Source organism: Canis lupus, chromosome 31 (genome assembly GCF_003254725.2).
Source record: "Canis lupus dingo isolate Sandy chromosome 31, ASM325472v2, whole genome shotgun sequence".
In the NCBI taxonomy this organism is placed as follows: Eukaryota; Metazoa; Chordata; class Mammalia; order Carnivora; family Canidae; genus Canis; species Canis lupus.
This window is the reverse complement of record NC_064273.1, coordinates 11,691,513-11,705,556: the sequence shown is the minus strand read 5'-3', so window position 1 is coordinate 11,705,556 and position 14,044 is coordinate 11,691,513. Positions and strand designations below refer to the sequence as shown.

Here is a 14,044-nt window from a genome sequence, read left to right as displayed (position 1 = left end):
ATTTTATTATATGTAAAAAATACAGACCAATGAGAATACACATATTCTCCCCTTCTTTAAAACTTCCATTATCTAATCTACATAAATCAATGACAGTTTTTCTTGAAAAATTTATTTCAGATATAGAAGATTTCACTTTGGACACCTTAATTCCAGGTAATTTGGAGGTGAATCTGCAAATCTGAAAATCAAAACAGGAAATATTACATATACTTACCAAGAATGGAATGCAAGTTAATGTCAGCATAGAAAACACAGCAAGATATCCAGCTGATTTTTGAACTTCCAATTCCTGTTCACGAATTTCAATAATCTTCTTTTTATAGGAAGGCTCCCATGCATAAAGTTTGAGGATCTGTAGAGGAGTCAGGCGGTGACTATTTGATAATATCATAGAAGAAACAAAACCATGCATGCATACAAATATATACAGTATACACACACACCCCCAACACACACACAATTATGGAAGTTAAAAGAAAAGATGGTAAACTCATAAAAGTAAAATGCTCCTATTTTCAGCTGAATCAAAATATTTCCATGAATTGTGTTTTTCTGGACAGGTAGGTAGCTGGGAGAAGAATATCACCGTCTCTCTAGCCTATGTACATCTTACCCACCAATAGCTTATTCCTGAGCCAGACTTTAAAAACATCCCAGCTCTTGGTATAAGCTCTGTAGCAGTTTCTGCTTAACTTAATCTTGGTTCTCTTCCTGCTGGTCCAACTCTCACTTCAATCCACTACTAATTTCTTAATAGCTATGCTCCTCTCCCTGGACTCCCAATTTCCTGAAAACTGATGGCATGGGACTTCAAGCCATTTTCAGAAAGGTGACTGGTATTTTGAGATTATAAATTGGAATATATATATTCACACACATTCTCTTGGTTCTGTTTCTCCGGAGTATCCTAAAAATCTTTCACTGGTTCTGTGAACTTAGCCATGACACTTAATTGCACAGAGACTTTGTTTCCTTGTTTGGAAAATGAGGATGAGAAATTATTTTCTTGGGGTTCATAAGAATTATATGAGGAAACAGTACAGCGTGTGATCCACAGAAAATGTTCACCAAATGGTAGTTATTATTGTCAGACAGAGGCTATGGCATCTGCTATCCTTACCCCAGAGAAACTGACCACCCACACCTTTAAGTATGCTATACTTTCAACTTACCTATACTTGGTCCTCTACCAGTATTCTAGTGTATTCTATGGTATTTCAAATTTTAGACTTTGCACAGATCTTTAGGAGATGTTCTTTTATTTTATCTACACTGTCTTAGTCCTACTGATAATACAAGTTTCCTTTTAATAATATCAATATTTAAAACCTATAAGCATACAGTGCTGTGCTTTTTATGAAGACAAGGGTTATCAGCCCACAGGGAGGTACAAGCTGCATTTGGATCACGTTACTTTGGGAGTGTATGACCTTATTACATAATCTCAGTTATTCAATAATTTAATCTGAGTTAAATTTCAAAGCTACTTAAGGCCACTCTTAATTTCAGACAAATAAATGAGTATCAGTCTCTTTTCAGGGTATCTTTAATCTAACAATGTCTTTCATTTTAGTAATTTTTAATGTTGTGAAGGTTCTACACAGTACAATACAGCAGGAATTTTATTTATCAATGTGTACATATAATGGACATATCCTATGTTTATAAAGATAGATGCACCAGACAGAACGATGAATTCCAGAAGGATATTCCATATGGGCTTTGCAAATTTTGCCATTTTGAAAAATCCTATAAGGCATGACTCGGGTGCAACGAGATTTGAAATTCTATATACCTATCTATCATCTATCATCTATCATCTATCTATCTAAAAGTTCATGAGGTTTCACTTTTTTTTAAAGATTTTATTCATTTATTTGACACAGTGTGAGAGAGAAAGAGAGAGAGAGAAAGAGAGAGAGAAAGGAGAACACAAGCACACAAGCAGGCAGTGACAGGCAGAGGGGAAGGGAAAGTCAGGTTCCCTGCTGAACAGACAGCCTGATGCCTGACTCAGGGCTCTATCCCAGGACCCTAGGATCAAGACCTGAGCTGAAGACAGTGGCTTAACCAACTGAGCCACCCAGGCACCCCAAGGATTCACTGTTTTATCATAGAGAAAATATTAATGCCATGGGAAGTAGCTTTCCTATGGAATAAATAATATATAACATACCTTGTGAAGAATAACATTTGTGATCATTTCTATTCCACATATAAGAACCTGAATGAATGTCATCACTTTCCCCATATAAATCTGCCTTCACACTGATGATAATGTTTTGCCACTCTTGCCTGCTTCATTCCATCTCTTCCACCCAATCCCTCCCAAAAAGTCATGTTTCGTGTCTTTGGAGACATTTGTGTTCCGTTGTTGGGTGAGAAACAAAAAGAAAACACCTACATTTGATTTGGTTTTATTTAAATGTTATTTCAGCAATAAGAATTCCTATACATCTGAAAGGTGAAATACTCTGCCAACAATTTTATTTACATATATAATTATTTTGATATTAAACGTTCTAAAAAATCATTTATTGACTAATGTGGCTATATTATAAATAGTGAAATTAAAATCATATTCCTTTTATATTACCTTAATTCCATGTAATATTTCATTGAGTAGTTTTATCTGTTTATCTTTGTTCTTCATTTGGCTTTTCTATTTAAGGGGAACAAAATGATAGCATATTTGACAAAAGTTGGTAATAATTTAACTTACATAGCCACAGCTATTTTAAAAAATATAAACTATTCTCTCTATTTTACATAATATTTTGTTGAAAACATCTTAAAATATTCTTATAATATTATTCTATTGCTAATGTTAAAATTAGTTATAACTAGATATTTTAAAACTTAAAAGAAGCCAGTAGTAGAATATATGCAAGGTTGTATACTTTACAAAATAGTGGAAAATATAATATTTATTTAAATGTAATTTGTTTAAAATTGAATACTAAAATAACATTCATCTTATATTAAAATGTGATAAAATTCCCCAAACTCTATCAATTATTTACATGTATATTTTTTATAAAAGAAGTATCACAGGAATAAAAATAAAGATCTATATATTGTAAGTACATTATCTTGAACGTTAATACTTGTAATTAAAATATATATTTTCAAATACTCTTTTTTTGCAAATCCTATGTAGTTACTATATATTTATTCAAATATTTAACTTTTATATTATTTTATACTTATCATTGCTTGGGTATTGCTTCTTAAGGATTTCTTCCAATAATATCGTCACAATTATGTCAAAATAATAAGTATAGCATTTGTATGTCTAGCAAAGTACACATTTACCAGTTAACATCCATAATACTACTTTTGTGATTGAAAGCATATTTTCTTCTTAGCATATTTGTACATAATACTGCAGTCTCTGAAAGTTTTAGGGCACTATATTAAGGTTCCCCAAATGTATTTCTATTCCTAAATATTTGAATTTAAATTATTTAAAATACAGAATTTTTTTTAAGTTAGTTTAACAGTATTTATTATGGGACACCTGGGTGGCTCAGCAGTTGAGTGTCTGCCTTTGGTTCAGGGCATGATCCTAGGGCCCGGGGTTGAGTCCCACATTGGGATCCTTGTATGGAACCTGCTTTTCCCTCTGTCTGTGTCTCTGCCTTTCTCTCTCTCTGTCTCTCATGAATAAATAAATAAAGGCTTTTTTAAAAAAGTATTTATTATAATCATAAACAAGCTTCTTATTCTAATACTAGAGTCTTAGAATTCATAATTATTTCATTGTTAATTATTTGGTAATTAATCTGAATTTTTAAAAATCAGAAAAATACAAAAGAAGGTATAAATCCTCATCACTTAAATGTATTAAAGTAACAAGTGAAAAATCTCACTTCCATTCACACCTAATTCTACTCTATAGGTAACTTTTTATTTTATCTTATTTTATCTTATCTTATCTTATCTTTTATCTTATCTTATTATCTTATCTTATGTAGGCTCCACTCTGGGTGTGGGGCTTGAACTCACGACCCTGAGATCAAGGTCTTAGCCGAGACCAACAGCTGGCCGCCTAATTGACTGAGCCACCAAAGTGCCCCAATAGGTAACTATTCTTAAAAGAATGATGCTTTGTCTCTAGATTATTTCTATGTTTATACAAATTCATTTGTATTCATCTCTACCACACCCATGTGCATAGGTATATTCACATTTTAAAAACTGGATTAAGGACATTTATGTACATATATGCATTATATATATATATACACACACACACACACACACACACACACACACGCAAACATATGTTTATTTTTCCTGTAACATAAGACTGACATAATTCCATGTCAGTACATGGATACTATTACTCTTTGATCCGTTCAAAATAATAAAATAAGTGTGATAGACAATACATCTGCACTTGCGTAGTTACTTTAACCCATGAAACCATCTGTCTCTCCCTCCACAGCGTGGCTTTTCAGCACAGTGATTCTGTCCTGTGTCTCCATCCCTATAGTACAGTATAATGCACACTGTCTGACACATGCCAGAGGTCAAAAAGTGTACTGATAATAAGATGAATGACTGACTGAATGTAAAGAAAGAATATTAAAATTAATTCAGTTAAGCATTTACTATCTCCTTGCTGTATCCAGTCACTTCTTGCTCACCAGCCCTTGGCCACTCTTCAGATAAAATAAACACATCCTTACCTCCAGGCTGTGCACACACTGTTCCTTTTGCTTGGTAAATCTTTTTCTCAGACATCCACAAGGATTCCTCCCTTACCCTGCTGATGCATCATTTCTTTCCTGCAGAATTTACTGCCCCTGTATGTGAAATGGCACCCTTTGTTACTCTGCATCCTAGCCTAATTTATGTTCCTTCTCATGTAAATTAACACCAGGCGTTATGTTCCTTATTTATTTATTAATGCTTGTCTCCTCTAATGAAAGCTGGAACTTATCAGTTCTCCTCATTGCTGTACTTTGGCACAGAACAGATGTTCAATCAATATTGGTTGAATGAATGAATGATAAATCTGGATTATTTCCACATGTACAAAATTAACTAGGTTATTGTCAACTCAAGTCAGAAAACTCAGCTTCTGCTTGACACACATATGAGGCAGTGTTTTTCTTACCTTTAGTTTTTTCACTCTAGTTGCAACTAAAGCATTCACTGGTATAACAAATACAAGGACTGCCACCCCTGCTAACACTGCTGGCCCCAGCTCCTGCCAAAGAAGTGATATGGCCATCAGGATTTGAAAAGGGGCTGACCAGAGGAGATTGAGGTTTGCTGTCAAGTCCATGAGCTGCTGGGCATCTGCTGACATCAAGTTAATAACTTCTCCAGTTGAAAATCTCTTTCGAGAAACATTAGATAAAAATAGAGCCTGAAAAAAGAGGCGAAATATTTAAAGAGTCCTGTAGATCATGGAGCATCTTTATAAGTCAAACAATGGTAACTTTTAATATCAATTTTTATATATTTAGGAAAATCTACAAGATTATTTATGTAGTACAATTATGAAATACAGAAACTCTTAAAAATGTTTTTAGATGAAGAAGATGCAATTACTGATCAAAACACAGTTATAAAATCCACCGCATATTGATAAAGAGTAACATTTGGATTCCCAAGCAAATTCATTCTCAAGAACACTGCACAATTTGTTGATTACAAAACTGGGAACAAATGGGATGCCTGGGTAGCTCAGGGGCTCAGCGCCTGCCTTTGGCTCAGGGTGTAATCCTGGAGTCCCAGGATTGAGTCCCAGTCAGGCTTCCTATGGGGAGCCTACTTCTCCCTCTACCTATGTCTCTATCTGTGTGTGTGTGTGTGTGTGTGTGTGTGTGTCTCCTGAATAAATAAATAAAATCTTATTAAAAAATTGCAAAAAAAATCTGTTCTAGATTTCTAGCATTGGGGATCCTCTATATTCATTGGTACCCCTATAATGTTAAACCATCTAAATTTTATCAATAAATATCTAATGAATGTTGATGAACAACAGTACTATGCCTGAAACTAGAAAATTTTAAAATGATACTGTCCTAATTCTCAGGAAGATTATAATTTGGTTGTGGAGTCCACCCCACCACCCACATATACCTCCCACACAGGATGACTGTTAATTATAAAAATAGTTAAGAAAGGCCATGGGAATTTAGAGAGAGAAAAATATTGGAAAGGTTTCTTGGAGCAGATGGAAATACAACTTTTCTTCCAAGGCCCAATTCTTCCTTAATCTGCATGTTATTTTAATATTTGTATATTGAATTCAACAGTCCCAAGTTTAATTATTCGTAATTCTTACTAAGGTTGATGTCAGAAATTCATTTATTTAATTCTTCACCCATTCTAAATTCCCAGTGAAATGCAAAAATAAATTGTAAAAAGTAGTGGAGAATTGGTATGTGTACTAGAAGCCAGGCGAAAGCCTATTCATATGCCAAGAATTTTATTTTTAAGATTCCATTTATTTATTCATGAGAGACACAGAAAGAGAGAGACAGAGACATAGGCAGAGGGAGAAGCAGGCTCCCTGCGGGGAGCCCAATGTGGGACTCAATCTCAGGACCCTGGGATCACGCCCTGAGCCGAAGGCAGATGCCCAACCACCAAACCATCCAGGTGTTCCATGTGCCAAGAATTTTAAGGAATTTCTACTACATTGATTTAAAGAGACCAGATAGAGAGGTGGAGCTAACAGGAGTAAATGAGGTACACGAGGCACTCAAAATAAATTTTTTTCAAGTAATGAATAATGCAAAGCCAAAGAAAAGGCCCATCTGAAAAACAAGTAGTCAGAGCCTTCAGCAAAACTCTTCTAAATATTCCTGAGCTTAAAGCAAGAGGGCTTCATGCATGTGGGGAGGCCACGGACCCACCAGACACACTGCACAGCCCTGGAGGTTCAGGAGGTGCCAGGATCCCCCTAAGCTCTATGGCTACTACAATGTTCAATTCTCATTTACATTTCTATACAGTAAATTGGAAATGTTTCTGTTAATGACTAGTAAGGGGGACTGTTGTGCTGATAAAACAGAATGTCCACTACCGCCACAAGAGAAAAAAGAAAGGAGAAACATTAGATAAAAATAGAGCCTGAAAAAAGAGGCGAAATATTTAGTCACTGCAACAGTTAAGCTTTAGCCATGTCTCCTCCAAAACCAGCTCCTAACCTCCTCCTGATTCATTACTGACCACCTGATGTGGCCAAGTGAAACAATGGAAATTGAACCACCATAACTCTCATGTCATTAAGTCTCTAGCACTTCTTCAGATAGGTCCATTGATCTCTAATAGAATCTACCAGCAACTTATAAATAAATATATTTTCTCTCATACTTCTAGAAGGAAAAGTTAAATGGTATTAGTATTTATGAAAATACTAGCAGATTGAACAGATAAAAGTAGCTAAATTATCCAAGGAATCAAATGAATGACCTCTTATTGGAAAAAAACATATCACAAGAAACATGAGAAATATATGAATAATGCTTTGTAACCTAAAGTGAAAGAACATGATATCCATTACAAGTGAGAAAGAAGAGAAAAATGAGTTCAAATTGAAAACACAACTGTCAAATTTTTTAAAAATATAATGCAGGCACCAAAAGTCCAAATGCATATTACAACAAATGGAGTTCTTAAACTATTAAGTAGATGTGTTCAAAACTGTTTCCCAGAAATTAGAGAAAACATATTTTGAAAAATGAAATGATTTTTTAAAAAGATTAAAGTCATGGAGAAGTTTCAGGAGATCACACACACAAGACATGAATATATACATAAGAATGTATATATTATATAAACATATTATGATGATATAAATATTAATATATTTACATTTATATTTCTTTATAAATTCAGAATAACAAATAACACGACTTCCAGAGTGGAATGACAGCTACTGGGGTCCAGGGCCAGCTACTCTATTTCACAACTCTTTTATAATGGGTAAATTACTCAATTGTTCTGATTTGAAAGTTTCCTTGTATTTTTCAATATATATGTGAGCATTATATCTACAGCTACGTCTATATCTACAACTGATTGTATATCTATATCTATGCACAAAATAGTACTTTTCTTCAAAAAACTGCTTAAAACAGAGAGCAACAGATATATATATGTTAATATGTATTTATTATATATGTGTATTATATACATAATATACACATAAAACATAACACAATTACTTTACAAGTGAAGAATAAGAAGAAATAAAGAAAAACAGAAGATTTCAAACCAAAAGCAGTCAAGAAATACCAATCTAATTAGAAAATAGTATCCCTTCTCTTACCCTGGTGAAATTTGTAAATTCTATAATGTTAAAATTATCCTTAAAAAGAAATACTTATGGGGTCCCTGGGTGGCTCAGTTGGTTAAGTGTCTGCCTTCAGCTCAGGTCATGAACTTGGGGTCCTGTGATGGAGCCAGGCATGGGCTTTCTGTTCAGGAGGAGTTTGCTCCTCCTTCTCCCTCTGCCCCTTCTTCCCCCTCACTTGTGTGCTCTCTCCCTCTCTCTCTAATAAATAAAATTGTTTTTAAAAATTAAAAAAATAAAAAGAAATACATGCACCCAAGCACAGAAAAATCAAAACAAAACAGGTTATCCTAAAATGGTGGAATAAGAAGTAGAGGTTGGCAGCAGCTTTACCTATCATATCTACTGTCAAAAGACAATGTTGCAATGGTTTTAAAGAATGTGTGGAAAAGGTACTTTGATATATATTAAATGAACCATATACATTATGAGTGAAGATGGTAAGCAAGGTGGAAAGCAAAATAGGGAAAAAATGACAATAGTGGGAGAAAAGTGTAATATTTATATGAAAGTTTCCACTATGAATTTAAACTTATGTTTATATGTAAAAATAAATGTACTTAAAAACAAAAGCAAACAAATTAAATATAAAAAAATCATATAACAATGTGTTTTCTCAATACATTTGGTCATGATATACTATGAAGTAAATAACAGATTACAAAATAGTGTATTGCAAATATGTAAGTATGCATGCAAAATAAATGTTAAGGGAAAATTAAGGTTATCTTTGCAGTCTAGACTTATGGATGGTTGTCATTTTCTCTTTCCTATTTTATGCATTACACATATTTTCTTCAATATACAAAAGAAAAGTTTCTTCAAAAACTAATTGCTTTCAAAATATTAAGGAAAGTATTAAAGGGCATTATATAATTGGCTGTTGTTCTGGCTGGCATTTTTAACATCCGAGCACTGATTTCTCTTTCAATATTTTTCTGCCAAATAAACTTTTACATTTCTGTAAGGGACAAAAATCACAAGCCATGAAGGGGAATTTAGTTACTGCTTATTGCTAAATTATACAATCTAAACTCCCTCTTTGTTATATGAAACAATTTGGAAGAATACTGCAATATGACAACAAAATTATACCGGATGATGCAACATGTTCTAGAATTGTCTGGTAAAAAGTACCTAAAGAGATAAAAGAGAGAGGGCAGCCTGGGTGGCTCAGTGGTTTAATGCTGCCTTCGGCCCAGGGTGTGATCCTGGGAACCTAGGATCAAGTCCCACATCAGGATCCCTGCGTGGAGCCTGCTTCTCCCTCTGTCTGTGTCTTTGCCTCTCTCTCTCTCTCTGTCTCTCATGAATAAATAAAATAAAATCTTAAAAAAAAAAAGAGATAAAAGAGAGAAAGCCAGAATGAGATAAAAAGAGAAAACCCCAACTGTAAAATCTAAAACCATATAAAAAGTTGGGAGTTTATAAATGCTCTTCAATAAAAATGAAAATTAACCCATTTTTAATTAACTATTGTAATCATAATCACTTCCACAAAACTCTGTTATTTTAAAATTCCATCCAAGTTTGAGATTTCTTTTCTACAATATTTTCTTTACCTAGTCTCCCTCTCTCTCTCTCTCTCTCTCTCTCACACACACACACAGCACAACTATGTGACATCACTTTTTGAGACTTCATTAATTTCGTTTAGTGAATTATACCCTAACAAGGTCCAGATGAACCAGTTAGGGCTCCAGCCTCAAAAACCTCTCTTATTGACTAGAAATATCTTGATTATCCCTGAACTGAATTCATTAATATCTCATTTTATCAACTGATGATGAAATTTGTTTGCAATTTCACATTCCCCCTCTTATATATTTGTTCCTGTCTAGACTCATTGCCATGCTCTTGGTTCATATCTTTATTTCCTGAACTATTGAAATAGTTCTAAGGTACTCCTTATTTCCAACTCTATTTTCATTACTTTCTCCTGATCATCTACCTGCCTATGGCCCAAATAAGTCCCAATTCCCTCGAGAACTAAAGTACATTTTTACAATGTATCTTTCAAGTTTCTGAAAACAGAGTTGCAATCTATTCTGTTTTACCATCCTCTCTCTCCCCACCATAAGATATTATCTTCAGCTAAATTAATCTACTCATCATTTTCTGAGCAAGCCATGTATTCAACTGTATATTCCCTCGCACAATATATTTCCAACAGTAGAATCTTTGCCTCATGCAATTCATCCTTCAAACCTAAATCATGCAATATTGATCATGACATTTTTCCTGACCATCCTAGCTCTAAGTCATAGAAGTCACATAATTTAGAGCTGGAAGAGCCCTAAAAATTCCTAACCCAGTGATTCTAAACCAATAGTTACTATACTTCTAGAGAGATATTGTATACCCAAAGGTGGACCCTCATAACATTTATAAGAACTTATTCTTCTTCAGTTCATCCGTATGCAAAAAAAAGTATGCCAGTATTCTCTTTCTGACTCTAAGTGCAGGATTTTGATTCTGCTTTTCCTCTTCTTAACCACACTTAGGTGTCTTTATTTTTTTTAAATGCACTTTTATCAATTTTCTTGCATTTTATATTTATCACAATTAAGATAAGAAAATTTTTAAACTACAAATATGGACAGTTTAGATATTGAACTACTGTCCAGTAATGGCCGCCACTAGCTACGTGTTATTAAATTTAATTAAACTTAAAAATTCACTTCCTTAATCTTACTAGCCACAATTCAAAGGCTCAATAGTCATATGTGACTACTGGCTGCCAAACTGGATAATGTGGATATAGCACTTTCGTTTAGTTTAAAAAAAAAAAAAAAATGTTTTTAGGGCAGCCGGTGGCTCAGTAGTTTAGCGCCACCTTCAGCCCATGGCGTGATCCTGGAGACCCGAGATCAATCCCATGTCAGGCTCCCTGCATGGAGCCAGCTTCTCCCTCTGCCTGTGTCTCTGACTCTCTCTCTGTGTCTCTCATGAATAAATAAATACAATCTTTAAAAAAAATTTTTTTTTAGAAATGAGGAAGTTTTTATTTTCTTTTATTTCATTTTACTTTATTTCTTTTTTTTTTCAGATACTTTATATCCTCATATTATTCCTTCAACATAAAACATTTCTTTGGTCTCAAACTCAAATCTGTTTTCTCTGTGGGCACTCCATGCTTCAAATGTCTCCTGCCCCCCCCCCTTGTTTTTAAAGAAAATGAGATACATTTAATTGACATATTATTAGTTTCAGGTGTTTTAACAAAATGTTCAATATTTGTATATATTGCAAAATGATCACCACAAGTCTAGTTAACAACCATCACCCCACACAGTTATAAAATTTTTATTTATTGTGATTAAAACGTTTAAGATCTACTCTCTCAGCAGCTTTCAAATACACAATATGGTATTATTAACTATAGTCACCATGCTGCAATACATCCTCATGACATTTATTTTTTAACTAGAAGTTTTGTACCTTCTGATCACCTTTATCCATTTTTAAAATCACAAAGATTCTACTGGACATTGTTTGGTGAAGGAATGCCCTAGACTGCCCACATGAAACCCAGCACTAATTGACACTGCTTTTGAAGCATATCCCATGTCTTAGTCCTCAAGAATTGTCATGGAGGGGACGCCTGGGTGACTCCGTGGTTGAGTGTCTGCCTTCAGCTCAGGTCATGATCCCTGGTTCCGGGATAGAGTTGCAAGAGCCTGCTTCTCTCCCTGCCTATGTCTCTGCCTCTCCTCTCTGCATCTCTCATGAATAAATAAATAAATCTTTAAAAAAAAAAAAAAAGAATTGTCATAGAGCCTGGATCTGTGAGCTAAGCTTTGAAACTCATGAACTCAAAGTTATCAAGTGGAATGAGGCCCATGTTTTCCCCACGAATCTTAAAAATTATATTCGTGAACTTTATTCCAAAAATTATATTCGTGAACTTTATTAGCAGTAACCATGTGGGTGGACAGAGAACAGGAAGTCCTACCATCTCTGCTCCTCACCATGAAAAGGGTCTGAGACCATGTTTACCCCACTCTAATAACAAATCTCTGATGCAGTAGAGCCAATGTCAGATTTATATGGGTCATCTGGTGCCACTATGAGAGCCATTTTGATATTGAAGGTACCTAAATATGATTTAAAAAAATCAGAATCCTATCACTTGTAAAGATAATAGAAATCTAAATATCCTAATTAGTCCCATGGAGAGAGATTCTCTCCAGAAAGCAGATGTAGGATAGGAGACTCAGAAGAAAGGCAGCCTTATATCAGTGCCATCTGCACATGCTATCTCAGTGCATCAACATGGGTTATAACAATGCAGGTTATGTTTTCTACTGCTTGTTTGATGGATTTGGCATTAAATCGTAATCCATACAACAAGATCTACTGAGCTGGCTTGATTGCTGTATTCCTTTGATCCTGAGTGCTCTTCATTCTTAATCTCTCTAAGGAATCTATGGTTTCATCCCGTAGTCAGTGTTACCTCTTCCATTACTATCTCTGGGATATCTTTGCCCTTGTAATAGACTCACCCACAATGCTTGATTTTCTTCTTTTTGTTTGATCACTTGTTCTAATTTCTACTGCAGTCCACTCTTTTATATTTGTAACTCCATCCAAATCCTATACCCAAACTCCAATGCTTTAATCACTGAATGAAATCTTATTCCATATGGACTGTATATCAAAAACAAGTGTTAATATTTAAACTGATTCCTAGACTCTTTGATATCCTTCCTCTATGTTAGGATTTCTCAGAATTTACAGTCTCTAGAATTATAACTGTAGCAGTATGCCCCTGCATTTGGGTTAATACCACTCCACACACCCATTTTGGCCCAATAAGGCCAAAGGGCCTATAAGTTTCATGCTGAGCTCAGCCCAAATTATAATTCTTCCTTCCACTATACAAATTCTACACTTTTCCCAAAGATAAGTTAAAGGCTTCCTTTCCTTTTTTTTTTTTTAAGATTTTATTTATTTATTCATAGAGATGCAGGGAGAGAAAGAGAGGCAGAGACACAGGCAGAGGGAGAAGCAGGCTCCATGCAGGGAGCCCGACGCGGGACTCTATCCCAGGTCCCCAGGATCACGCCCTGGGCTGCAGGCGGCGCTAAACCGCTGCGCAACCGGGGCTGCCCTAAAGGCTTCCTTTCTATGTGAAACCTTCTTTAACTGCACACAATCATTGTAGATTTCCTGCTCACCTGACTTCTCAGAAAAACCTATATTTAGGGGCACCTGGGTGGCTTAGTGGTTGAGCGTCTCTCTTTGGCTCAGGTCATGACCCTGGGGTCCTGGGATCAGGTCCCATATCAGGATCCTCGTGGGGAGCCTGCTTCTTCCTCTGCCTATGTGACTGTGTCTCTCATGAATAAACAAAATCTTAAAAAAAAAATCCCTGCATTTAGCTCCCACACATTTATTATGTATGCTAATAATTCCCCCTAATTTCTTGAAGGCAGTGGTTCATTTACTCACTTTCTCAGTCATCCAAATTTTATAAAAATGTATAAAAGCCATTCTCCCAGATGACAAAGGTACAACAGGTAAATAGGTTTCTATCCAAATTTTAAAGAGTCCACAATTGGGATTCCTGGGTGGCGCAGCGGTTTAGCGCCTGCCTTTGGCCCAGGGCGCGATCCTGGAGACCCGGGATCGAATCCCACATCGGGCTCCTGGTGCATGGAGCCTGCTTCTCCCTCTGCCTATGTCTCTGCCTCTCTCTCTCTCTGTGTGACTATCATA

The 14,044-nt window shown here is 35.2% G+C and overlaps 1 protein-coding gene across 5 annotated transcripts in view; it reads right to left on the bottom strand.

Annotated features, from left to right (window-relative positions):
* Window positions 1-14,044, bottom strand: part of LOC112661616 (multidrug resistance-associated protein 1-like) — an 86,950-nt gene that overhangs the window by 52,351 nt on the left and 20,555 nt on the right. For 4 of the 5 annotated variants that reach the window (XM_025449686.3, XM_025449687.3, XM_025449691.3 and 1 more), the window contains exons 6-8: window positions 5,129-5,383; window positions 2,600-2,665; window positions 218-355 (exon numbers count right to left, since the gene is read on the bottom strand). In XM_025449686.3, the coding sequence (XP_025305471.3) occupies window positions 218-355; window positions 2,600-2,665; window positions 5,129-5,383 (459 nt within the window). The remainder of the gene's footprint in view (window positions 1-217; window positions 356-2,599; window positions 2,666-5,128; window positions 5,384-14,044) is intronic. The other variant, XM_025449688.3, reaches the window with a different exon arrangement.